Source organism: Maylandia zebra, linkage group LG20 (assembly GCF_041146795.1).
Source record: "Maylandia zebra isolate NMK-2024a linkage group LG20, Mzebra_GT3a, whole genome shotgun sequence".
NCBI classification, from domain to species: Eukaryota; Metazoa; Chordata; class Actinopteri; order Cichliformes; family Cichlidae; genus Maylandia; species Maylandia zebra.
Window position 1 is genome coordinate 33,987,396 of NC_135186.1, and position 27,778 is coordinate 34,015,173.

The 27,778-nt window shown below is 41.3% G+C and overlaps 1 protein-coding gene across 2 annotated transcripts; it reads left to right on the forward strand.

The window, feature by feature from the left end:
- On the forward strand, positions 1 to 27,672 carry mecp2 (methyl CpG binding protein 2). 2 transcript variants are annotated; one of them, XM_004568157.5, is made up of 6 exons: positions 1 to 199; positions 15,904 to 16,090; positions 16,219 to 16,427; positions 16,555 to 16,748; positions 16,856 to 16,992; positions 19,725 to 27,672. In XM_004568157.5, the coding sequence occupies exons 1-6, from the start codon at positions 168 to 170 to the stop codon at positions 22,143 to 22,145; spliced, it is 3,180 nt and encodes a 1,059-aa protein (XP_004568214.5). In that variant the 5' UTR covers positions 1 to 167; the 3' UTR covers positions 22,146 to 27,672. The 2 variants fall into 2 exon arrangements, with proteins under 2 accessions (XP_004568214.5, XP_014262934.1); XM_014407448.3 differs by lacking the exon at positions 1 to 199 and adding an exon at positions 2,981 to 3,044.
- The last annotated feature ends 106 nt before the right edge of the window (positions 27,673 to 27,778 follow it).

Below are 27,778 nucleotides of genomic sequence, written 5' to 3' on the forward strand. Positions count from 1 at the left end.
ACTACACCGCCCCTGCACCGTGCTGTTGACCCCATGTCGGAGCAAATCTCGCGGTGTTGGCGGTTGACGGCGGTTGGAGATGGAGTCCGAGGGGGCGGGGTGCAGCAGGAGGGAGCAGAGATGTTTGGAGCTTTTTTTTTAATATAAAATTATTTATTTAAATAAAAATGGCCGCCGTGGAGAGCGGAGAGGAGAGACTGTAAGTGGCTTTTTACATTTATCCTCCCTTACCGTGCCGCCGCTACCGTGGCTCCGACGGCTGAGAGCCATTTCTGTCGTTTGTTTTATCGAAGTGAAAGTGCGTTGATTTTTACCCCGGCCTGTCGCGGCGGAGCGGGGTTAGCAGGAATACGTCACCAACTTACTGCTCAGTCTGTACTTTAGCTGCGGAGCTTAGCCTTAGCTTAGCCCGTCCTCCGCGCACTACCGGGCCGCTCCGACTTTACCACAACTCTCCTGGAAGTCAGGCCGGGGAGTTGTCACAAATATCCCAGCCGCGGCTTAGCGGCGACGGTGCACCCCTCCTCCCGCGCTCCGTCTGACAGGCAGGAGCTAACGGTTGCTAGCTGGTTAGCAAACACAGTGTTCTCATGAGAGGAGGGTCCGGCTGTTCACACTGCTCATCACTAACCCGGGTTAACCCCGCTCACCAGTAACCTGGGCTAACCTCCCTCACTGCACTCGCAGCCTCCACCCAACCACCTACCCAAAGCGGGCTGAAACAGATCATTACCCTGTTAGCGGCCAGCTGCCTTAGTGCCGCTGAGCCACATAGACACAGAGTGTCTGCCACTTTTTGCACATGTTTATAACTGCAGAACGGGAGTAGAACCCATCACCTGTGCGTGCGTGTGTTTGTGTGTCCTAGTTTCTTCAGCAGCTCACTTCCTGTTCCACCTGCAGCTTCAGCAGCACCAACACTCACTGAAGTGTTTGTCTCTCAACAGCATCACTGCCATCATGCACTAAATGTACACACACATTGTACAATGGCAGAATTTATCAAAATAAAAACACATGGGTTTCCTACTCATCCAGCGGTGTGTCTAAAAGTTTGGGGGTTGGGTGCCATGCCCACCCCCTTGAAGAAAAACCAAAAACATTCGCAGGAAGAGATGCTACAAGCTGCTGTTCCTCCAATGGCCACTTGAGCCTGTCCAAAAGTGAGGCCATCTCCTTAGAGTCCAGTGTTAAAATGCCAAACTTTACAGCATTCAAAATCATATTTAGACTTTGGTACAAAATACATTGTAGACTATTATGGATAGTATCTCCTGTCATAACAACTCATGAGTAGGGTGATTTTTTTTTTTTTGTAACTGTAGGCTTGTTTTAATAGTCAGTTGTACTAATTAGTACACATTAGTGGGTGTGGCTCAGATCAACATGGCAACCAGGGCAACAGAGCTTTAAGAGTAGCAGTGACCGTTTTAGCCCCCAAACCTAACCACTTCATATTATATATATATATATGTGTATATATATATATATATATATATATATATATATATATATATATATATATATGATTGGTGAATTACAGTGATTGGTGAATTACATATATATATATATATATATATATATATATATATATATATATAATATGAAGTGGTTAGGTTTGGGGCTAAAACGGTCACTGCTACTCTTAAAGCTCTGTTGTCCTGGTTGCCATGTTGATGTGTTGTTTTGTATGGATAACATACATACTGCGGACACAGAATATACTTCCTTTTGAAAGACACTGGTCTCATATTTGCGCTAGCACAAAAAAGTCACTCTCCGTGAACAGACAAATTTCTTTCTTGTGAATGTTTCATGCAAGTGTCCTTTTATTTTGAATTTTTTCTAAAATTATTTTTGACTATGCTGATAACTTTCTAAAACTATCCAGGAAGCTTTTACTTTGAAAATAGCACACATTAATGCATACTTTTAAATTTCCCAAAGTAATTGGAGACACATTTAAAGTGGCCTGGTAAATTTCTGTAATTAAATAACTGGTGACTTTCTTTTTGAACACTTTAATGCTTTAGTTCAATATTCCTGTGAGTAACTGGAGTTTTTTATTTTAGAAAAATTTTTTGAAAATTTTTATTGGGAAAATCTGACAAACTTCTGAATAAGTTTTATCTTACTTAGGACTTGGCTGTAGATGTCTGTAGTGAGAGCCTGTGGTTGTCTGGCTCTTTCTGCTTACTCTGGTCACATCAGCTGCCTGTTGAACTGTAATTCACCAATCAGGAAACGGGGCTTGAATAGGCTCTAATTGAATCAGCCAATTGGAATATTCAGTTTGAACTCACCAAATGACACCAATCTGACAAAAGCTAGACCATTTGAATCAATTAAAGACTAATTTGCTGAATCAGCATCCACACTAATTAAAATCATTCCCATTAAAACGATATACACATATTATTGGTTCAGTAATTATAGTCCAGTAATGTAATCTGTTTGTTTTTGCATAATGAGAACTTTTCCAATCTGTGCAAGAAATATAATTCATTTGTTAAAGTTGTATAATGAGAAATGCCAGTCTGGGAGTATTTCTTACTTGTGCTAATGAAATAATTTACTGACATCCATATATGTGGACCGGCTTTGTAGGATTTTATATTACTGTCATAACAAAAGAACCAGCGTGAAAGTAAAGTTCACATTCAAGATAAACTTTAAATAAATCCCGGATCAACAAAGCCTTGAATGTTCACCCACAGTAGCAGAGGAAAAAAAGGGTCTTAAATAAAGTATTAAAATATTGAATGCGTACTTTGATGAATGAGTCAGGGGATAAATACTTGAATCACTACAGTCATGGCATTTTACTGGTTGCAGCTGTAGTGCAACCAAAACTATGTGTGTCTTAAGAATTGTGTTCAGTGTTTAGGGATTTTTAGGGATTTAAGTTATTTATTTGACTTACATCTTAAATTTTACAGCTGCAGCTAATGTTTTCAAAGGAGCTCTTAAGGGGGGCCAGTGCCATCCCATGCCCCGTCTCTGGACACACCCCTGGGTCTGAAGGCCCTCCAGGAAATTCTGAGGTTATGCACTTCACTTCCTGCAGTCTGATGTTTTCTGCATTGAATTATGATGAAAAACACAGATGAATGCTTGACATCAGTTCAACTATCAGACATTCTGTGGCATTTTAAAATAAGTATTCTCAACTTTTCACATTTATTATGATCCCTGCTGAGTCAGCACACATGTTTGGATGTTTTTTGTTGTCTTTTGTGTCCAACTGTTTTCAAATGTGAGAGTGAAAGTGCAACAAGGTGATAATTTTGTCTGATTTCAGGCTGCTTTTCTGTTAGCTCTCTATATTTGGTGAGTTCACCATTTCATAGTGCTGTGTGAATGTATAGTGATTCTTTATACAGCCTATTTATGCACTTGAAGTATCTCAAAATAACAACCAGTGTTAGATGTTCATGGTGTAATTACTAATTTAAGGAAAATACTGCTGTATGATATAGGGCTGGGCCATATTATACCTTTCACGGTAATACCAGTACAATTTTAGGCAATGTTAAAAAAATGAAATATCACGATAGAATATGGGTAAAACACGCATGCGCAGTGCCTTTGTTTTTATACGCACATTGTACAAAAAACATGGCGGCAGCGGAGAATGAGAAGGGCAAAAGCGGATCGTTGAGTGAAACAGATGAACCAGAATTGGTTTGTAACTAGCATGGTGACAAGACGCTGACTCAACAAACAATCGGCGTAGCTTTAAATAGCTGCACGCCTTATGACAAAAGCAGCAAACACTAGGGGGAACTAACTAATGAACTAAACTAATATAAACAGCTGCTTGTTTAGGTGAAAATAAATTGATGGGGTTTTTTGCACTAATAAAGTTGTGGTATCGTCAGTTATATCGTTATCGCAAATTTTCAAATATATATCGTGATAAATATTTTTGGCCATATTTTCCTGCCCTAGTATGATATAATTTATGACAGAAATACACCTGGATATATATTAATCTAGCTAATGTTGATCTGTCATGTTGTGACAGCATAATTAAAATGACCAGAGCAACTTTCGATACAGGGAGTAAGAAGAATGAATCAGTGGATAATTTCAGACACAACCTGTGGGTCACTCCATGTTAGTTTACCAGGTGCCTCCCACCTGACCATCTCAGAGATTCCTGAAGAAGTTCCAGTGGAAATATTCATGTCTTAATAGGAGTTATGCAACATTCCCAACCCCTACTGTATTAGTTTTCTCAAAAGCAAAAACAAAAAACAACAACAACAACAAAAAAAAAACTGTTTAATGGCATATTCATAGCATATTTATAGAGACATGTCATGACATGTCTCTATAAATATGGACTCTCGGGAGTGGAGCTCAGGTTAACGTAGAAAGATTGGTTATGTGATCTCTGACAGCAGATTTGGAGGCCTGTGGAAACCACAGGTTTGGAGGTAGGGGACTGATTTTAGTTCAGAGCTTCTCATATACAAGGCACATAATGTTCTTTAAATTGCTTCAAATCAGATGAATGTTTTCACAAGTATTAAAGCCTGAAAAGGAAAAAAGCAAAACCAAAAAACTCCAACGTATTTTCATTCAGCTTCAGTATGATATTCCTCAGCTATGATACCTGGTATCAAATCCAATGTAACAGTTAAACAAAGAGCAAATTTCTGTTAATATTCAAATTTAGAATTTGCTCCTAATACCATATCATCTCAACAAAATATACTGAAATTAATATATGTGTGTGTGTGTGTGTGTGTGTGTGTGTGTTTTAGGCCATGTCCACACTGATACGTTTTCATTTGAAAATGCATCTGTTTCTCTCCGTTTTGGCCTGTCGTTCTCACCGAGACGGCGTTTTTGGTCAAGGGAAACTGAACTTTTTGAAGACGCTCTCCAAAGTGGATAAATTTGAAAAGCCGTTTTCGCATCGCCGTGTGGACTGCCAAGATGGAGGCTTTCGAAAACGATGACGCATTTTAGTCATATGATGCAGTAATGTGAAGAATTCAACTAAGATGTCGGACGACATTGTAGAGGAGTCATTTTGTTTGCTCCTAATTTTGACAGCTCTATTAAAGGTTAATGTCAGTTTGTACATGCTCCATATAGCTCCAGATAAAACTGGGCACTTTTCCTCTGCATTTTGCTGCGACTTTTCAAAGAGCCGGAAAGTAAATATGGAAGTGACGCAAGTCAATCATCTTACGTTTCACGGATGCGCAGTACATTAACAGCCTTTTCAGTGTGGATGAAAACAATTGAAAACGATAGTGTGGACATGGAGCGTCTTTAGATGAAAACGCCGTTTTCAAATTTAACCGGATTAGTGTAGACGTAGCTTTAGTCCCCAGGTTCGTCTCGGGTGCTGGATAGTTGTCTGTGATAAGGGTAATGAATCCGAAAGTATTTGCACCTTTGAGGGTTTGATAACTTTCTTTGCCAATAAAGTTTCCTCCTCTGTTAATTTATTAGAACAACAGTTCATCTCTGAATGTGTCTTTCAACGACCTGAGCATTATAGAGGACATTGTAGGTAGGTTGGTGTCGTGTGGTGGATGGTGGTCTTCAAGTTCAGGAACAGACAACAGGTTCACATTTGGATTCCTGTCTGCTGTTCTGGCTCAATAGACAGCAGACTCAGTGAAATCACACACGCTGAATTAGGCTGGGTGATATGAGGAAAATCGAATATGATATTTTTTTGGCTATATCACAATACAATATATATATCGTGATATGTTTAAATAGCCTCCAAAAACAAATGTTATTTTTAACTATATAGTGCTTAAAATTGCACTGCTATACTCATTCAAAAGGATCATTCAATATTTTTTTCTTCTTTGAATACAAAAAATCTGAATGAATTGAAATGTTTTGTTTTAACCATTTTTTAACCATCAGTTGCACACAGAGGTTTTTCACAATGACAATACTGTGATAGTAAATCTAAAAATGACTGTAAAATATAAAAATAGTAATATAAAAAAATGTGGTGACCTCAAATTACAGAAACAAAAGTCTAGATAGTGACCATAGAAACGACTGACCAAGACCAGGTATCACAGCTGGTTTATTTAATGTTTTCTTTGGCGTGTGGGGGGACGTTGACATTCAGTGTAAAACATCCTTAATTTTGCAGTGGATGACTTTTCAATAAATAAATTTGTGGTGCTGCTATCTTTTGCAGCAATAATTTTAGGGCATGTTTTGCAAATTGATGCATTTTGTTCAACAATCTCCTTGTGAAATCCAAACGAAAGCGCGTCTTGTTCCCTTCCTCATCTGAAAATCCCGCTGTCGTCATATTTTTCCCTATCTGGTAGTATATAAACAAGCATGCTCAGTGCAGTGTGGGTAGCAAACTTTCTGGTTGGGAGGGGAGGACGAATGGTGCATTTGCAGCGTGTGGGAGAAAAAACCTCTGAATTACAGGCAGACAGCTTAATATTTCTATGTCAATTTATTCTCGATGTTTACGATAAAGCCATTTTAGCCATTGTACGTGAAAAAACTCGCGATACGCCGAGTATATTCGATACATCGCCCATCCCTTCTCTGAATGTCCTTGGAGCTGGCTGATTCTGGTTTCGTATGCCTGTTGAAAAGTCAGTAGGTAGGAGCTGTGTAATACTACTTTAGATTCTTGGAAGAAATACTACCTTTTTTTTAAAATATGCGCACTGTTGGACAAGGGATGATATTAGTTGTTCGTAAAAAAGGTAAAACACTGGCTGTATGAAACGACTCTAAATTCTAGCAATAAAATAGAACATAATCTAGAGTAATGGACTGATATTGAAAACCAGACCTTATTTAGCCTAAATGCTCAATAAAACCACACTGTATGTGATGACTTTCATTCCATGACTTGTCCGGTCAGCTTTTACTTCGGCCTTCGCTTTTGCCATATGTCATCCAGCCGGTTCTTTTTTGACTCTTGTTATTTTAGCCTATTTGCATTATCTGGACTCAGCATGGTGTCATGTGACGTGTTGACACTCCATTTCCACATACCTCCATACACCTTGCCTCCATTGCCTTTCAAACAGCCTGGTTGCCTCTGGTCCAGATATAGTGCTGTTTTGAAGTGTTGGCATCATGTCAGCATTAACAAACTATTCCCACCAACTGACTGCTGAAGGAACATCCTCGGTCTAGCTGAAGTCGTATGATGGGTAGCTTTTCCCATGCTTTTTCCCTTTTCATTAGGCAGTGGCCTGTCTGCACTGGTGGTTTGCTCTGCGTCAGAAAATGATACGTTTTTAACCGTGTCTGCCTTGTGTCTACCGAAGTTAAAATGGAAATATAAACCAAATTTAAAACTATTTGGTTGATGTCAGTTCAGAATTAACAGTAAAGTAAACTAAAAGCATCTGGCCAATTTTAAGAATGTGTTTATTAATGTTAAAAGGAAAAAAGAAACCTCTCAGATGTACATCAGAGTTACCTTTGTAAGCATTTCTGAGCACTGGCTTTAACCAGCAAGAGCAATTGTTAATTTAGGTGCAATTTGTCATTAAACTCACATCTTCCTATTTTCATAGACTAAGAAAAAGATAGTTACCAATGCCTAGTCTCTGCCAGTGCGACACAAAGTGCAATATTTAAGTTAGGTAATGTATTTTACTTTTTTAAACCTAAAAAGACTCTGAAGGGGTTAGTGAAAATATGTATAAAAAATTATTTATTTATTTTTTTTACCTTTTGTTGTTCAGCTGATATCCGTCTACTTATGTTCACTACAGGCTGACTCATTTATCAGTATGTAAGTGAGGTTAACCAACATTCATTCCAGCTTCTATCACAAATACCACAGCCTTACTGAGAATAATAATGATGATACTCATTTTAATTGTAAGGATCACAGAGTGTTTCACAGTTTGGATATAAACAAGACATTTGAGAGTTTTCAGCATACAGTTCATGTAAACAAATATTCATGTTTTTATACAAGTAATTAAAGTAAAATGTGAGTCTTAGCAACATATATAAAGTTAGTAGGGGTAATCCTAGATGCAGGCTAGTGCAGTTCAGTGATGTGACATAATAACCACTGCAAAAAATATGCAAGACTAAATTTAAAAGACTCAACATCAAATAAATACATTTAAAATGGTCTTTAAGGAGAATAAGGGGATCAGATTTTAAAACCTAGTGTCATCGCTATTCACCAATCACAGGGTAGAACAGGTTTTTCTGATGACGGTTTAACTTTTTATCAGGTTATTTTTATTTAGTTTTTTATGTTTCTGAGTTTGTAAACAATAGCCGTTGGATGGAAGAGGACATCTTGGCTTGGATATCCTCCAGCTAAACTGGGGGACCTAAAATATTGGCCTCCAGGGGTTAAGTCAGCAGACTAGCAGATGGATTCCCAGATTGCCCAAAAGGACCTAGAGAACTACTTGGTCCAAAAGCGCTTTTTGTTTTTTGTGTTTACATCGCAGCCTGAAGCCCCATGAAGATCAGACTAATCAGTCAGCTGCTCAGACTTGTCTGGCACATCTGAACTGAGCTTTTGGAGAAACTCTTCCAGCTTCAACACATTAGGATGTGAAATATTAAAGTTCTGATGGTGCTTATAGGTTCTTTGTTGTTGGAAATTAGAAAAGTGTGATTGAGAATTAATGGGAGTTGGATGCTGTGGAGGAGCTATGAGGCAAACGAGGAGATGAGGAAGGCCAAACAAGAGGGTTATTGATGTGAAAGAAGACATGCAGGTGGTTGGCGAGACAAAGGAAGAAGCAGAGGAAAGGAAGTGGTAGAATGACAGGAAGACCAAAAAAGATTAGTTTTAAGATTACTCTTGCCTCATCATGGTCTTCGTGGTATCCATTCATTTATAGTTTTCTTCTGCTGTTATTTTCTTCCTGTACCTCCCCCACCTTCTCTCATTACCCAGCTAATACTTTAACACAGTCTCCTAACAGTTTGTGAAATACTTTTGACTTCTATTGATTTGTGTGGTCTAATATGTACTGATTTATGTCCATGGTTGTTGAATCTCGGCTATTACAGTTTGTGTTGCTTTCAGAATAGGACTAAGCATTTGACCACTGAAACAGTACCAAAACAAAGGTTTCACCAAAGTGTTTTTTCAACCTCTCTAGACGTTCTAAAAAAGAAAAGTTGCCATTATAAACACTGTGCATTTTATATCCTTATATCAAATAAAAATATCAAACGTTTGACCTCTTGCTCTTATCTTACTGAGGTGACTGTTAGCCACTTACGCAGTAACCGATTTTAAAATGCTGACATTGTGATAGCCTGCACATGTTAAGTTCACCATGCAGCAACTGAGTCAGAATTTTCACATGACGGTTTGACAACCTTTAATGTAAAGTTGTTTACATGAAAAAAATAAGAGGTGTTGATAATACTGGTCTGTGTATGAGAGGTCACTGTGTGGCTTTAGTAACCAAATTAGTTGTCAGTCAAGTGTAGTGTTAAAAATAGACGCATGCCTTTAACTTCTTTATTGCAGTGTCGTGACTATCACAACTGTTCAACCTATGGTTTTTGACCAGGGAGACACTGTTGCTGTTTGTCTTTAGTGTTCATGTTTCTGTTGTTCATGTTTCTTCCCCTGAAGGGAGGGACTGTGCAATAGGTTCCATTTGTCTGTCTGTGTGTCTGTTAGCAGTCTAGCATCCAGTTTTCAAGATATCATTTTCAAATTTTGTGTGACAGTAGATATCAATAACAGCTCGAGCTGATTTTATTTTGGTGTGCCTCAGGTCAAGGCCTGGGTAAAAACTTTATTTTACCCTCAATTTTTTTATGGATTGTCTTCAAACTTCACAACAGTATACTAGGCGTTGGGGAACATGAGTACCTAGTACCTAGGCTAAGTATTTGACCCAGGTCAAAGTTTACCTTGGAAAAAAAATTAAAGAAACCATGTCGAGTAATATATCATATGAAAGGGGATAGTAAGAGCTGTACAACACCCTTTTAATAGAGTTAAGCTCTGTGAGTGCTCATGTTGTTACTTCCTGTTTTATATTGAAGGGTCAATTTTTCCCAGGTGTCTCATGGGCTTCCTTCCCACTTTTGCTGTTTTCCCTCCTTTCTACTTGCCTTCACCTGGTAGTTTCACCTGTTTGTTGCTCAGTTGTATTGTATTCTACACACTGAGGTTGACCTCCCCTTTGTCAGATTGTCTGTGTCTTTCTTCCTCATGCTCCTCTTTGTGGATATTTGTTGGACTTTTACTCACTTGACTTTCAGTATTTTGGGATTTTCTTGGCTTGGCCTTTTTGGATGGTGTTCTGTTGTTTACCTACCTGTGCTTCCTGTGCTTTGTTCCTCTCTCCAGCAAATCCTTACTATATTTTTTCGGACCATAAGGCGCACCGGATTATAAAGCGCACTAAGTGTAACTAAACAGTATGATAAGTCAAACTTGACTCAACTCATTCTTCTTGCTTCCTCCACTTCCGTACCATTGATTCATTAATGTTGAATTCTCTTGCAGCTGCTTTATTCCCATGTTGTTGCAGTATATTAATGACTAATATTGTGGATGGATTATCTCAGTTGTTCTCCTGACTGAAGTTTGGTCCGTTTATAGCATCCTGCCTTGGGATTGCATTTGTTCCTAACCATCAGGAACCCTCATGTTAACTTTTATCAAGTGGGAAAAAGTTAGTTTTTGTCCTCCAGCTTCACTGTTTATATTATGCTAACATAGCTGTGTCGCTATATCCCACGTCATTATACGTCATTATTGCACATCATTTTATCCCAGCTAGCCCAACTTCAGTAACCCTACAAATGTCACTGCTGTTTAGTTTTCTGTCTTCATTTATGCTGAAAGTGGTAGCAGAGCTGAATATCTTAATTCTTTCAGAAATCTCTCAGTCAGAACATGCTATATCATTTTTAGGTGGAAACTAGCGAGCTAACTTCCTGCTAACTTCTAACTCTGTTAAATTTAATAAATTCTGTTTTCACGGATGCCTGGATGTTAAACTTAATTGTTACACCTGGTAAAGCAGCAACGCTGATCATTTTATTAAAGATGAAAGAATTTAGACAGTTTTAACTCTGTGACGCTGCAGTGTTCGTTTGACTTTGGGACCTGAAGCAGACGGAGTTTTTGGACCCAGATTACTCCGCGAAGCTCCTGACTACCTGATCCAACAATCCATCAAGCGGTGCGGCTTCATAGCTTAGCAAAGTGGTACTAAAACATTTTTTGACAGATTTTTGAGCGCCGTGTACCACATAAAATCGATTGGAGGTCAGTAAGCACAACCAGAATTCATATATAAGGCGCACCGGATTATCAGGCGCACTGTGGATTTTTAAGAAAATTAAAGGATTTTAAGTGTGCCTTATTGTGCGGAAAATACGGTATATATAGTTTACATCCGTCTCCTCATAAGTTAACACATGAATGTATAGACTTTGTGAACTATAAGTTTGGCTGTGCTGCAGATAATGAATCAGATAAGCTTTTACATAAATGTGATTGAAATCTGAATGTCTAATGCACCCAAACACAACACACAGATACTTTAATATTTTATTTATATATAAATCTGTTTTTATAACATGCAGGTTTTATTTTATAGCCAGCAAAGACAAAGTAGTTGGTGTTACACAGATTTATCTAGTTCCAGCAATTAACATTCAGAAACAGAGCAATTGCACCCATCTGTACACATCTGTCAGGTTAAAGCAGAAGAGAAGGAGAATATGAAAAAGAGGAAGTGCTCGTGAATGCAGCCAATTTAAGACAAGAATTTTCTATTACAGATTTCAATGTCTCAAAACCACCTCAGAGCTTTTGTTTTCATGCATTCAGAAGCAATGTTTATTCATTTTATGAACTGAAGTTTTTAAATGACTGATTTAAAGTTTAAGAAAACACAGGCATTCTGTTGGGTCTGACATTTTCAGTCTCAATGTGACATTTAACTGGAAATGTGAAGTAAACACCGGTCCGAGTCGTCTTCAGCCCTCATGCTGCTGAAATAATCATTTAACACATAAATATTAATGAGAAATTCTGATTAGTCTTTTAATCAGAAGAGAGCTATCTATCCTCTGCTGTCAGTTCCACCAGTGACTCTGATTTTGGTCTCTTCTGGTTTCTGTCAGAGTTTATTTAGTAAGGTTAATCTTGTTCCAGCTGTCAGACTTATGATGAGAAACAGCCTCTGCTCCCCGTTAGAAAAACAGGAAATTCAACATCGTTTTGCACCAAATAAAGATGGTCGGTCAAAGCAAGATAAAAACCATCACAGTTTCATATAACTTTAAAAACTAATTTGGTGTACTGAGGGAATTAAAAACTGATTAATCTGCACTGAAAATGTGTGCTGCAGCTGATCCAAAGCTTTCTTAGATAAAGTAGTTGTATTCAGCTGAGCAAAGGACACAAACTACATCGAAACTTGTTAAGTTCAAGAAGCATCAGGGGGAAATGCACCGCTCATGCTTATCTAATCTAACATTAGATGTGTATCTCTTTTTGTTACAAAGCTGCTGCAGTGGGTAAAAAACACCACAGTGACCTACAGTAACTTAAAGACGAACCATAGCGTGAGTTGAAGACTTCCTGTTGGTGCGTTCAGGGGTAGTCAGTCACTGTAACTCAGCACTTCCTGCAATTGCTTCACAATCCTGTCTTTAAGTGATGACGTGATGAGTCCTGCTTCCGGGCCCAAACCACTCTGTGTTTAATAAGGCTGTTGTGTTTTTAACAGGTTTTAATGCTTTGCATTTTGTTCTATTTAATCTACAAGCCCCTAAAAACATTCAGTGATCACTGTCGGCCTCTCTTGGTTTCTATTATCCTTATTATTTTAAAGCTCAGTTTTTAACACACCTCAGTTTTGTGTAAGATGTATCTACAGCCCAGCCCATGCAGCAGTGTGTTAATGACTAACCTCGTATTGTGGATGGATTATCTCAGTTGTTCTTCTGACTGAAGTTTGGTCCGTTTATAGCATCCTGCCATCAGGAACCCTCACGTTAACTTTAATCGAGTGAAAAAGTTAGTTTTTGTCCTCCAGCTTCACTGTTTATATTATGCTAAGATAGCTGTGTTGCTAGTGATCACGTAGCACGCCATTTTATCCCAGCTAGTCCAACTTCAGTAACCCTATAAACATCACTGCTGTTTAGTTTTCTGTCTTCATTTGTGTCGGAAGTGATAGCAGAGCTGTACGTCTTAATTTGTTTCAGAAATCCCTCAGTCACAACATGCTGTATTGTATTTAGATGGAAACTAGCGAGCTTACTCCCTGCAAACTTCTAACTCTGTTAAATTTTATAAAAAAAATTTCATGGATGCCTGGATGTTAAACTTAATTGTTACACCTGGTAGAGCAGCCACACTGATCATTTTATTACAGGTGGACATATTTAGACACTTTTTCGACTCTCAGTGATGCCGCAGTGTTCGTTTGACTTTGGGACCTGCAGCGTAGTTTGGGACCAGGCACGGCTAATGACGTCCGACTTAAAGACCGGATAAGAGCACCAGGCTGCTTGAGCTGATAAACTCACTATGAGGTCCACACACAAAGGCAGGGAGTTTTACCATCCATCACCAAAAAAAAAGGTCTGTACCCCGTTTAGCTCCACTGTTAACGTGGGCTTTATTTCTGGAAAGGTCCGAAATCTGATATTGATCCAATCAATCACATGCATGGTTTATAGTGTAATATCCCAACATTCACTACATACAGTTGCAGGAAAAAGTTTGTAAATCCTTTGGAATTTGCTTTATTCTGCATAAATACAGAATAAGTCTTAAAAGTAATAAAAATGTTATAATGTATAATGTTGGGTGCCCACTTTTTCCTTTTCAGTGATTGATGGAAGTAGCCACCATGACATGTGTCACTGATGTTGGACTTTATATTAACATTTAGGCGATCGCATGCTTGCTTTTGTAATCTACAAACACCAGTCAGATTTAGCAAACAGACAAAGGATTATGGAGAGGGAGTCACAGCGTCTCACCAGCTTTAGCTTTAGCAAATAGAAGACCAAATCACCAATAGCCAAATAAAGGCATTAGAGAGCATTTGTAGCTGTCTGCGAGATAAGTGCTGCACAGGGACGTCTACAAAGTGCTACACAATCAGAACTAGGAGTAAAGGGTCAGGCAAGGTACTATATAAGTAAGATTTCACAAACCGTACATAAAAGATGGACGTAGTCACCTTGTTACCCATTGGTTTCAGGTTCTTCATTTAAAGGCATTAAATGAAGCGTTAGCATTTTGGCAGTTATAGTGTGGCAGCTATAGTGTGTGTATAGCAAGTAGTGACAATATTTGGATTAGCGGGTGCTGCTGGTAAAGATATCCACTGAAGCCAAAGCTTTTTAACATTAGAGTCTATGAAGATTGTCTCACTTTTAGAATCAGCCTCAATTGGCCATTAGAGGAAGTGGAGGTTTTGGCACTTCATTTTTAGCCTCGGTGATTGCTGCTTGGTTTCCTCGCTACAGGCCTTCTCACAACATTTATGTTGGACATTGTTAAACCATTATCTTTAGTCTTCATTGAACATTATTAGGTGGAATGACTTGTGAGTTTTAGGGTGTCGTGTTGTATCTTGACCCATTTTCTTTTAAGGAACAGTCTGTGGACAGATGCCCTGACATACATAATTTGCTGGAATTAATCAGAATTCATTCCTAAATCAATCACCACAACCTGTCCTCCATGGATGTGGCAAACACATAACACTTCTTATTTAACTACTTTTTGCTCAGCCAAAATTGCAACAGCTTATTAATGGTCCAGGGTCAGGTCTTGTTAACCATTTATGCAAAGAACGTAATACAGTGAGAATCACTGACACTTGACTACTTCAAGAAGGTCCTGCTTTAGATTTTATGAAGTCTGTCAGAGCTTTGTATTGGCGGTTAGAAAAATGGCACGTAATTTGCCTTCATGCAGCTTTTACATGGTTCAAACTCAAATATCAGGTCTGAAGGATCTTTGGAGTTAAATGTTCTGCAAACATTTGATGGGAGTGAAGTAGGGCTGCCACGATTAGTTGACTAGTCACGATTACGTCGACTATTAAAATTGTCAACGACTAATTTAATAGTCGATGCGTCGTTTGAAGTTTTGTAAGATTTCGAAAGACGCAGGAATAAATAGTAGGATTTAAGAGTGTAATAACGGACTGAAACAGAAGAACAGCACTGCATGTCCAGGGATGCCAGCTGCCGTTAAACGCCAAAGAAGAAGAAGTAGTGTCCAGGTTTCATAGCTGTGTCCAAATTTAGCGGCCGCATCCTTCGGAGGCTGCATTTGTAGGTCAATTACGTTACAGGGACGTGGCACGCCTGTCCAAATTCGAAAACTCCCCCAAACGCGGCCAAAAAATGCATTCTTCATTTCCCCAGATTTGAAGGATGGGTCGGGTGTATCCATCGTGGCCCAACCTATCCCAAAATTCATAGCGCGGCCCAGTCAATTCCAGTTTCCAACAATGGCGGCAGCTACTTAGTTTATCAAGACATCACATATTTGCAAAAGTGCTCCAATGTTTTCGGAGACGTCTGTTACCCACCAGCTCGATAGCTAACCAGGGTTCAAGGCTCACTAGAGCTGGTGAGAACAGCGAACTGACAGATGCATTCTGGTGCAATAAGCTGTACGTTTTACGTCCAATGGATGCATTATCTGATTAGTCGACTAATTGCAAAAATAATCGGTGACTAGTCGACTATCAAAATAATCGTTTGTGGCAGCCCTAGAGTGAAGCTAAAGGAAGCCTAACGTGTTCTTACTGATTCAGTCAAACACTGATCTGAAAGTGTTCTATGTGGATGAACTTATATTTATGAAGTTATTTGGATTCTTGCAGTTAACAGGTTGTGGTCATAATGTCAACAGTATGATTTTCTCTCTTTTTTGTGCAGGGAGGAGGGGCAAGAAGGTGATGAAGGACCTATTGAACCCCAGCCTCCAAGGAAGGAAAAAGACAGGTCCAAGACCAAGAAACCCCGCAGGGAACGTCGTCATGCTGAGCGGGGGACGGAGACCATGGCCTCAGCTTCAACCTCAACAGCACAGCAGCCACAGACAGGGTTGGAGCAACAGACCCAGGTAAAGACTGCATTAGAAGTTAGTAGAAACAGTGGAATCATGGAGGGACAAATTTCATCACCTGCTGAACATCATGACACATTTTGCTCAGGATGAAGGACAAGTTTTTGCTCACCTTTTCCTTGCAGATGTCAGAGCCAGTGGCCGGTCCCTCAGAGCCAGGGTCAGAGTCTGCAGGTGGTAGCGAGTCTGCCGGATCTTCCAGGCAGCGGCGCTCCATCATTCGGGACCGAGGGCCGCTGTATGATGACCCATCTCTGCCCGAAGGCTGGACCCGCAAACTGAAACAGAGAAAGTCTGGACGCTCTGCTGGGAAGTTTGATGTCTACCTAATCAAGTAAGCCATGCCCTGAGCCACCCTGACAGTGTGCTCGTTTTCCAGGATGTAGAGGAGTAAAACCCCCAAATGAACATTTGTGATGCTTTTTTTTTTGCTTTTTTTTTTTTTTTTTTTTGCTGTTTAGCTCGGAGGGGAAAGCGTTTCGTTCCAAGGTGGAGCTTATTGCCTACTTCCAAAAGGTTGGTGACACAACAACCGACCCTAATGATTTTGACTTTACTGTTACTGGGCGTGGGAGCCCCTCCCGCCGTGAGAAGCGCCCACCCAAGAAACCAAAGGTGGTGAAACCATCGGGGCGTGGTCGTGGGAGGCCCAAAGGTACTAAATGATGTGATTCTAGAAGTTATACTGGAAAGCTGTTCCTGAGTATTTCTATTTGAGTATTTATTTTTTCTGTAATTGTGTATCTATTTGTGTTTTTGTAGGCAGTGGGAAGATGAGGCAGGCTACAGAAGGAGTGGCAATGAAACGTGTGGTTGAGAAAACTCCGGGCAAACTGCTGGTCAAGATGCCCTTCGGCAAAGCAGAGACCTCCACTGGCACCACGACCACCACCTCAAAGGTATGGTTGCTCTGTCGTTTAGTCGTTCGTACATTTTCGAGAAGCACAGTGTTGAGATTGTCGCAGTAAGCTGAATAACTCAAACATGCATTTCCTAAGCAACTTTCCTCATTTCTTCTGTCCAGGAAAGCTAACAGAAATATGCTTCAAGGAGAAAATATGCATCTCTCCAAAACTGATGTTCACACGTATAAACATAATCATTTAAAGATATTTTGATTAAAATGATCACACCTCTACACCATAATGTCATCCAATGAATCACCACTTTGTTGAGGTTGATTAACTTGTGTTTTTCAGTAACCTTCAAAGCAGCTCCTGAGAGTCAAACTGGTCCCCCTTTGACCTACAGGTGTAATGTAAAGAGCATCCTATATCAGGCAAGACAGGAAAGACTGAAGACCCAACTCCCAACCAGTAACATTGGGTCATACTGTCCTGCCATTCTGGCTCACTACCTTCAAGGATAGTTGAGGCGTCCTGTAATTTTTACCCCTCAGCTGTGAAAGGCTGATGGGTACTGCCTAGGGCTGCCACAAACGATTATTTTGATAGTCGACTAGTCACCGATTATTTTTGCGATTAGTTGACTAATCAGATCATCATCCATTGGACGTAAAACGTACAGCTTATTGCACCAGCAGCATCTGCTCTTATATAACTATCATTAGCTTACAGCTTTAAGTCTTTAAGGTATGTGCTAACTAAAAATAAATACAAGATGATAGTTTATTAAATTTTAATGAAATTTGCAGATTGTTTCAGTGGAGTTTAATAAATTCCGCCGTCTGCTCCTTGCTATCTAAAATATAACGGGACACCAGAGTATATTCTCCAGCATCTCACACTTCTGATAATCAGTTGTCTGCTTGACGTTTATTCAGCTGTGTAAAAACTATAACTTTAATCTCAGCCAAACCAATTTACTCAGGAACAAATAAAATACTGAAAAAAGCCAAACAATAACATTTTTAAGTTATCTAAGTGACTTATATATGTTTAACCTGAGTAGCGAAAGATGGCGGTGGGTTTGAAAACGATTTGCCGGGAGTCCGGTGTTCTGACGGGCTCTAGTGAGCTTTGCCCCCGGCTAGCTATCAAGCTGGTGGGTAACAGACGTCTCCGAAAACGTCGGAGCGCTTTTGAAAATATGTGGTGTCTTGATAAACTGAGCAGATATTTGAGGTTTACACAGCTACATTCTCGCATGAAAATATGTTAAACGTTTATTTTGTGACCCAGAAAGAATAATAAGAGTAATATTAAAACTAACTAGCTGCCGCTATTGTTGGAAACTGAGCTGGGCTGCGCTATGAATTCTGGGACAGAGCTACTTCTTCTTCTGGGTTTAACGGCAGCTGGCATCCTTGTACATGCAGTGCTGCCATCTTCTGTTTCAGTCCGTTATTACACTCTTAAATCCTGCCATTTATTCCTGCGTCTTTTGTGATCTTACAAAGCTTCAAACGACGCGTCGACGATTTTGATAGTCGACGTAATCGTGACTAGTCGACTAATCGTGGCAGCCCTAGTACTGCCGTCATTTTGCCGGGCGGGTGGGCAGCATGGACACCAAAGTTTGTGAGTGTGATAACTCGAGAACAAGGCAACATAGGATTTTGAAATTGATACCATAGCTGCCTGTACATTGGACAAGTTCAAATCTCAGTGATCTTGACTTCAAGGTCAAGGTCAAGTTTTCTTAAAATCTTGTGAGTTCAATAATTCAAGACGGAAATAATCTAGGATTTTCAAATTGAGACCATAGGTGTATCTACTTGGAATCTGAGGGGTAGTGCTGGTGGCAGCTTGTATTTTTTTCTTCTTTTTGTGCGTGACAGCAAATAAAGGCAACCCAAGGTTTTACCTTGATCAACTTTAGCCTGCAAATAACTATTTAGAGATAGTTAAATCATGTTACAGGAAATGAAAGATTGTAAATCCTCATTTGTAGCAAAGTTAGAGACATGGCTAAGGATCCTGTGTGTGTCTCCAGTTCCATCTTTACAAAGACTTTCTGAATATCCCAGTGAAAAGAATGGGAAGGGAATTCATGGAAGACTTTGTTTACCTTCGTAGAGTTGTGTCCTGAAGATGGGCAAAACAGCTAACATACACTGAAATAAGGTCTTAAGCAATTGATCAACACAAGAGATCCACAAATCATCTGGAAGGTAGAAAAGACTTTCATTAGGAGTTTAAAATAAAACACTTATCTTGACTGGCAGTAGTCCTGCCAAGAATGTCTTGAGAGTGGATACTGAGGACTTGGCTGTGCACTAGTGTTTATGATTTTCATGGTTCGAAACTTAAGGCTCTACCTGGAGAAGCACCTCACAAACAGAGGTAAATGATGAGTAAAAGTAGATAGACTGTAGTATGTGGTTGCAGTAAGTATGGTTAGTATTTTCATCCATCTATTATCTGCTTCTTATTTGGACCTGGATCTTGGTGGAAGCAGTCTAAACAGATATGCCTAGATCTCTCTCTCCTCAGCCAGCTCTTCAAGGGGGACACCAAGGTGTTCCAAAGCTAGCTGAGTGACATGATCTCTCCAGCATGTTTATTGCCTACCCTGGAGTCCCTACTATTTGGATATTTCCAAAACAACTCACCTAGGAGACATCCAGGAAGCAGTCTAGTCAGTGCTTTAAAATCTTAAATATGATTTTATAATTCCAGCAACAATGCTAATGCAGGTTTTTCCTGTTGATCTGGCAATTCCCCTGCAGGTGGTGTCTCCTGCCTTGGTGACCAAGTCCCGCCCTGGCAGAAAGAGGAAATCAGAACAAGAACTTCCGCCTCCACCACAGACTGCCCCCAAGAAACGGGGCAGGAAACCAGCGTCAGCCTCCACAGCAGCATCAGTCGCCACAGCATCCACCTCCGCTGCATCAGCCTCTGGTAGCTCAACAGCAGGAAGTTACGCTGCAGCTGCCATCTTGGCTGCTGAGGCCAAACGGAGAGCAGCTAAGGAGTCTTCCACCAAACCTGTTGTCCAGGAAACAGCTCTGCCAATCAAAAAACGTAAAACGAGAGAGACAGTGGAGGAAAGGGAGAGTGTGCAGACTCCAATGGCTACAACAACAGAGACTGGAAAGTCAACAGCGGCCGAGGAGGAGAGCAGTACAATGGCAGGAGGTCCAAGCTCAGAGCCTGAGCCCGCCCCCTCTGAGCAGAGCCAGTCACAATCACAGAAGCAGCCTTCTGCTTCAGATGACAGCCAACCACATGGACACAAGACACATAAAGGGCGGAAGCACAAGGACAAATCAGGAGAGGCAACAGGTGATGGTGTAACCAAAGGGGAAGAAGTAGGTGAAGATGTAAGCGATAAGGGAGGAGAGGGGGGATTGGGTGGAAGGGGTAGCAGTAGCAGCAGTAGCACTAGTCCGTCAAAAAGCCACAAAAGGAAGGAGCGAACACCTCACAAGCACCACCATCACCACCACCACCATCATCAGCATCGCCACCAACAATCCACTGTCTCAACATTGGATGAACCTTCTCCTCCTCCTCCACCCTCTGGACACCCAGCACCTTCTAGCCAGTCCAAGCCTGACATTGAGCCTCAGACTGTGCCTCAGCTCACCTCCCAACAGTCGCAGCACACCCAGCAAGCTCTTCCCAGACCGCAGTCCAAGTCTGCACCACAGTCCCTGCCCGAACCTCGACATCCTACCCTGCAACCACGCTACCAGCCCCAGTTTCCCCATGAGTCCCAAGCCCAGAGTCGTTACCCAGCACCCCAGTCCTCTCCTACCCGACACGGCCTGACACAACCACGGCCCCAACAGCCCCCATCCCAAACCCACAGTCAGCCTCAGGCTGCCAACCAGAAAGTTCCCTCACAACCTGTTCATTCCTCAACCCAACACCGAACCCAGCTTCAGAGTCAGCATACGCAACCTCAGTCACATCCTCCTCAGTGCCCCTCCATCCTGCACATCCATCCGCACCAAACAAGGCATCCACATCCACAAACTACATCCCCCACAGCACCCCAACCTCAAACCCAGTCAAGGCACCCATCTCAACTCCAAACCCAGCTCAAACAACAATCTCAGCCCCAGCCCCGACAGTCACTTCAGCCTCAAATTCAATCCCAGGCCAGGACCCCAACTCAAGCTCAGAGTCAGTCCCAATCCAGGCCTCCAGCCCAACCTCAGTCTCAGTTGCAGCCCAGAACCTCGGGCCAAACGCAGCCTCAAACCCAATCCAGAACCCCAGTCCAGTTGCAACCCCTATCCAGGACTCCAGCCCAATCACAATCAGCACCCCAATCCAGGACCCCATCCCAAATGCCGTCGACACTCCACGCTAGGACCCCAACCCAAACTCATCCTCAACCTCAGTCCAGAAACCAAGGTCAAATGCAGCCTCAATCCCAGTCCAGGACCCTAGCCCAAATGCAGCCTCAATCCCAGCCCAGACCTCAAACCCAAATGCAGCCACAAGCCCAGTCTAGAACTTCAGCCCAACCTCAACCTCACCTGCAACCCAGACACCAAGTGCAACCACAGACAAGGCCCCCATCACAACATCAACTCCAGACTCAATACAGACCACAATCCAGTCAATCTCTCTCCCAGCCTAGGCCGCCCCAGTCCCAACCCCAGTCCCAAGCACAACCACACTTTCAGCGGATCCAACCACAGCTGCGCTCCCAGCCACACTCTCAGCTTACCAGGCCAAACGTGCAGCACCTCTCATCCAGCCGACCATCTTCCAGCCTAACCAGGACCAACCTCGTCCCTGCTCAGCAAAACCAGAGCGAACAGCCACAAGACCTGAGCACCACAAGGCCTGGCAGAGGGAGCCTGATCCCGAGCCGAGACGTCAGCGTGGAAGGGGTTAGGACAGAGGGGAGAGGGGAGCCAGCCATGCCATCTGAAAGCAGAGAGGTTTTAGGAGGAGACAGAGGATCAAACAGCACCTCGAGGCCTCCCAGCTCCATGCCTCCTGGACCTCCTGGAGTATCTGGGGCTGGTCACGTGCCTGGGGCAGATGGTAGGGCTAGGCTCCGGGCAGAGCCAGAGGCAGCAGGTGAGGGTAGGGAGCTCAGAGACATCGTCCCGCAATCTGCTGTTCCCTGTCCCAGCCGAGAAGAAACCGTAGAGTCACGGACTGCTGTCAGCGAAAGAGTCAGCTGATTGGTTGGACTGATGAACCTGCCGTCTACCAATAGCCTGACGGACTGAATCAGCACCAGGCAGAAGAGGAGTATGACTGGGATGTCCTTGTAATGGTTTTTACACCGTTTACAGATAGAAGGAAAGCGTCACACAGAGCTGGAAGGACTGTCGCAGCTTGTTCTCTGTTTGATTCTGTCTGGAGACTCTGTAAAGTTCTGGATTAGAGAACCAACCTGGCGCTGAGGGACACCTCGAGTGGAAAATGGATAGTATCTTTTTTTCTAGGAAAAACAAATGAAAAGGAAAAACCGATAAAAAGTGTGTGTGTATATATAATCAAAAGGCAGCTGTTGTGTCCCGCTAGTCTCCGTGGGGAGGGGGGGGGGGAGTAGTTTGGAACTAAAAACCAACGCTTAACAACACATTACTCTGAACGAAACGTTGCTTCCGGAATATAACCTGTTTTTTTTATTTAGTATTTTGATAGTTTATTGTTTTGTCTCTGTTATACAGCTTTAAAGTCTGATATTATTGACTGACAGTCCCTTACTCATCGCTGTGCTGCTGACTGACAGTCCCTGACTTTTAACCTGCTCTTAACTCCTCCTGTTGACTGACTGTCCCTTACTGAAACTAGTCCTCGACTGAAAGCCTCAGAGATGATGTGAGGCGGCGGTTTGCACCTTAAACTGGTTTCTCGGAAATCTCATCATTTGTTTTCGTCCCCATTTTCCATTAAGCTAACAATAAACGGAGAGGGGGCACTAATGTTTTCCATCCATTTTCAGAATGCCTCCTACAAGTAGTGAATCTAATCTGTGAGTATTTATACCCAATTCGTGACTGTACTCGGCCATGATTTTGAGTCATTCTGAATACCGTCTAAAATGTCTGAACAGTGTGAGGAGTTCTTGATTCCTCTTAGCAGAGTCAGTTGCTTGGCGGAAAAAAAAAGCCTCCTCATTGGTTTTTCCAAGTATGTCCAACAGAGCAAGTTGTTCTTCCAGGATGAATCTGTTTTCCGTAGTCTTTTGTTTCCAAAGGAAGCACTTTTAATGTCAAACCAAACCCACTTTCACAGTAGCTTTATTTTAGTTTTTAGTCTTAATGAAAGAGTGGGAAATTACTTATTTTTATTGTGTCTTCGTGTTGAATATCTGGAACAGTTTGCACTCCTCCAGTTTGTACAATCAACCGCCTGCATGTCGCTCGGAGACCCTGCAGGCCTTCAACCAGAGCGCACCTACGCAGAGGTCAACCCTGCCAGGTTTTACTGTCGTCTAAAACCTGGACTGAGGTCTGGTTCAGTTTCACATGGGTGTAGTTGTGCCGAAGATGGGCAGAGCTGTTCATTGAGCTGAAATCTTAGCTGTAAGTCTGCAAATTCATTTCTGAGAGTGATTTAGAGGGCGCTTAGGGGGACTTGAACTTAGTGAAGTTAGGTCCAGGATGACCTCTGGTCGTTTGATCTGCAAAACAGAAGCAAAGAGAAAAAATGTGGTACAAATAAGAGCCGCATTTATTTAACTTATATTTCCAGAGGTACTCTATATTTATTCCTTTATTTCTTTTCCTAACACTCTTGTGCTGCCAGTCTTGTTATCAGTAGACGGCTATGTTTCCAAATGCTGGGCGCATGTCACATCAGAGCTACTCTACTTAACGGTTTCTAACTTACAGAAATGTTGGAAAAACTGGGAAACTCAGCTTTACCAAAAGCTCAGATAGATCTGACTAAGCCCTAATAAGGAGATGTGATAGCAAAATCAAACACTAGGCAGCCTGCTGATAAAAGTGTTGAACAAATATATATTTCTAACTCTCCAACAGTAGTAAAACAACCTCATTCTGAGTTATCAATGTCCCTGAAAAGCAGCTACTCTATGTTTTTATCAAACAGCTGCTGGGCTGTCTGAGCTTCTCTGGAGAAATTTAACCTTTGAGTTCTGCTGCTGTTTATTAAGTCTGCAGTAAGGATCATACTCAGACATCTGATGATATGAACACTCACAATCCGTAAACATGAACAAGGTTTAGGCTCAGATAAACTTCTTTCAAGGAAGTAAAATGTTGCTTCAGACTGCTAGTTTTCTGCAAAGATAAGACAGATTAGTCCGCTGACATGGCAGCAGCTGTGAAAAAAGTCATGACAAGGTTACATCCCTGCTGCGTTCACATCTCAGTTTCAGTTCAGTTCCGTTTTATTTATGTAGCAACACTTAAGGCACTTTATATTGTAAGGCAGATGTTACGAAGAGAACCTCAACGATTTGATGATCCCTTCAAATGAGCAGCTGTGGCAGAAGAAAAACTAAATTTTAATATGAAGAGACCTCCAGCAGAAACCAGGCTCAGGGAGGGACAGCTGTGATTGGTTGGGGGTCAAGGTGAAAGAGAAGAACAGCTTTATCAAAAAGTTTTCAACCTTTTCCATCACTGTGCAGGATGAAGCCTGCATTACTGGCGCGCACACAGATTCTGGCAGCAAAAAATACATTATTTCCTCTGTTTATGACGTTGCTTGAACACTACTCTGATGCCCCCATTGAACCAGGCATCAGTGTTGTTTAAACAAACCGTTACCGACAGTTTCACCTTAAAGAAAGCGTGCTGATTTTTACATGCGGGACAGATAACTGTCAGATGACTAAGACTGATTGGTTGCATTCCCTCAGGGGTTGGCCAACCACAAATGTTAAGCAATCTGAGCCTCACTCCAGAGTTTCTTAACTTTCAGAAAGTACTACACCATGAGCAGAGACCTTTTAAGTTCTCTGGAACCTAATTTAGACCCTGGAGTCTTTTTGAAGGATCCTAGCAGTATAGAAAAAAGTCAAATTTTCCATCCTTACTTTCTACTGTCACAACTGAACCAGGCGCCTCGTTTTCCAAGCACAGACTGCATAAAAGAAGGACGGTGCTGCCCAGTCTGAAAAGTGGAACCATTATGAAAGTGCCTTAAATCTGTGTTCTTACTAATGGCCAGAACTCCAAGTCCTAATGTTTAGAGGCCAGTGAGAAGGTGACCCTACTTCTCACTTCATTGATGTCCTCAGTAAGCACTTTCCTGATGAGGTTATGCTCTCAGTTGCAACTTTGAAGTTTTCCTCAACATACCATGATTTTGTAAATTGGTTTCCCTCTCATATAAATAAATAGTATGAAGGGAATGCTTTAGCTCGTGGCTACCGTATCATTGACCAGCCACGAGTCTACCACCCACCTTCCTGGACCTTCTGCCATGGTTCAGGGTTGGTGAATTGATCCCAGGCCTCGTATCCCTGGGAAAAACACTGTAATCCAGAGTTGGTTTTGATGGCAGGCAAGCACCTTGTAGATGAGTATGTGAATGTGTGAATGACAAGCAGATTGTAAGCCGTTTTCTAGACCTGCTAAGGTTGAAAGGCGCCAAATAAGTGCACATAAGCTTCTTCCGAATCTGGACTCTTCTGGCACCACAATGCCAAACCCAAGGCTTCGCAGACCGGCACTGACTATGATCTCTTCTTTTGTACAGTCTGTGTTTACTGGAGGCATTCAAAACATCAGACTTGGGTAAAACGCGTGATCTGATCGGGACCTGACTATTGATTGAGCATTAGCAGCTGAGGAGCAGCACAAACGCTTCCATTTTTCTCTTAACTCTGAAGTTTTAGTCTCCTCCTCGCCTTAAAACATAACCAAATGATCAAGGTTAATAATGAGCATGCTTGGATCCATTCGGAGACCTTTGGGTATTGGACATGTTGATATAAAAACTCACAGATGTAAAATTCCAACTCATTAAAAAGAACAAAGCAATCTGAATGCAAAAGTTAAAAAAGGCCAGGGGGACTAGGAAGAAGTTCATTTTTAAGTGTGCAGCTCTGAATTGTGACATGAAAATATAATAGGAAAAGTACAGCAGCAAAATAAGCAACAAAAACTTTAAAATCAGGACATAAAAGGAGACAAAATTATGTTAAAAAACAACAGTAATAAGAGAGGCTTGAATGAAAAGAAAAATATAGAACTGCATTTTTTTTTTTTGGGCAGGTTGTTGCCTTCACTGCGTTTCAGTAAGTTTAGCTGCTAACTTTTGCTCACCTATGTTTGCTTGTCTTTTTTTTTAGCCCTGGAGGTTGCCGCTTGTTTGAAGCCTCCGTACTCTTTGTTTAAAGGTACTTGAAGAAAATTACTGTTTAGTTAATTTTTGAATGTTTCCAAAGTCTTTTATACTTGGATGAAGAGATACCAACTGAAGTAAAGAACAGGTGGTATTTTTGAGTAATGTCACAAGATTGTGCAGCAATGTAGCCTTTTTTTTTCTGTAAGTACGCAAGTTATATATATATATAGAAACATATTTGCTTCACACAGGTGGCCTAGAAAAGGGCAAAGCTTCCTTAAAAAAAAGGAGCGGCTAAAAAGAATTTAATGTTAAAACGCATAAATAAGCTACTTCTTCATTCACAGCAGTTATCTCTGCCTGTTTTACCTTCCTGACACAACCCCAAAGGGATTTGTGTCTCTTCCTCGAATCACACCAAGGATCTTTTGCTTAGAAGATCAATGTTTAAACAAATATACTATGGTTGTGAAAGCATCTCACCTGTAAGACGCTGCCTACCTGGTGATGAAAGGTTTCATAAAATTTTTAAACGGTAACTCCAAAAAGAACAGTTAACCCTATTTTGGAATTCATCAGGTTATATTTAAAAATTCAATATAAATTTTACTAGACTAGAAGAAGTTAAACAGAAAAGCATCTTAGAGCACACTCACTGTCAAAACACTGCCCCCTGGTGGTGCAAGCCTGAGTTAAATTATGCAAAGGGTAACTACAAAAAGTACCTTTAAAATGGAATCGAGGTGTTAACCCATTAACAGGATGGTGTGCGTCGTTATTGGTTCTAAAAATAAATTTATTCATGAAAATATAAATAAAACAAGCTGAAGGGTACAGAAAACAAACTTATGTGAACTAAAAGAGTAATTAAAACCGTGAGAATTATAAAGTATCTTCCTTTTTTTAGATCATCCTGAAACATCCTGTCAGGAAGCCCAATTTCTCTCATAACCCTTTCTCTTTGGGAATCTGAATGTCTTCGTCCTGGACAAAATAAACGTGCCTCGCTCTGTAAAGTCCTCGCGCTGTGACGAAGCCTCTGCGTAGGTGGCGCCACCCAGTCTGCCCAGAGCAGCGAACCCGTTTCCTTCACGCTGCTGCAGAAATCAAACGTCCCGCTGTAATTGGACTCACTCCACAGGACTCGACCCGGCACAAACTACAGTAACCAGCCACCATATTGCATGTTCCAGAGTTTAGTGCCTATAATATTGTGCGTCTTGCCAGAAGCCACCATGTCAGCCAAGCCATGTTGTGTTTCTAGATTAGTAGTGATGTGTGTGGTGACTTCATAGTTGCTAATATTGAGGATGAATATTCTGCTTTTATTCTGGTTGGAATTCAGTGGAAACTCCAATACACTGTCGCTGTAGACAAACTAGTTTTTACCTGTTTTCTTATTTTTCTTTCTAACTAAAAGCGTTTGTTGTCCCCTGATCTGTGTCGTCTCTTTGACTGCCTGAGCTTCTCTTTTTCACACAAACACCTCAGAGGACGAGGAGCCAATGGCTGAAACATCCTCATCTTCACAGTGGCTCTTGCA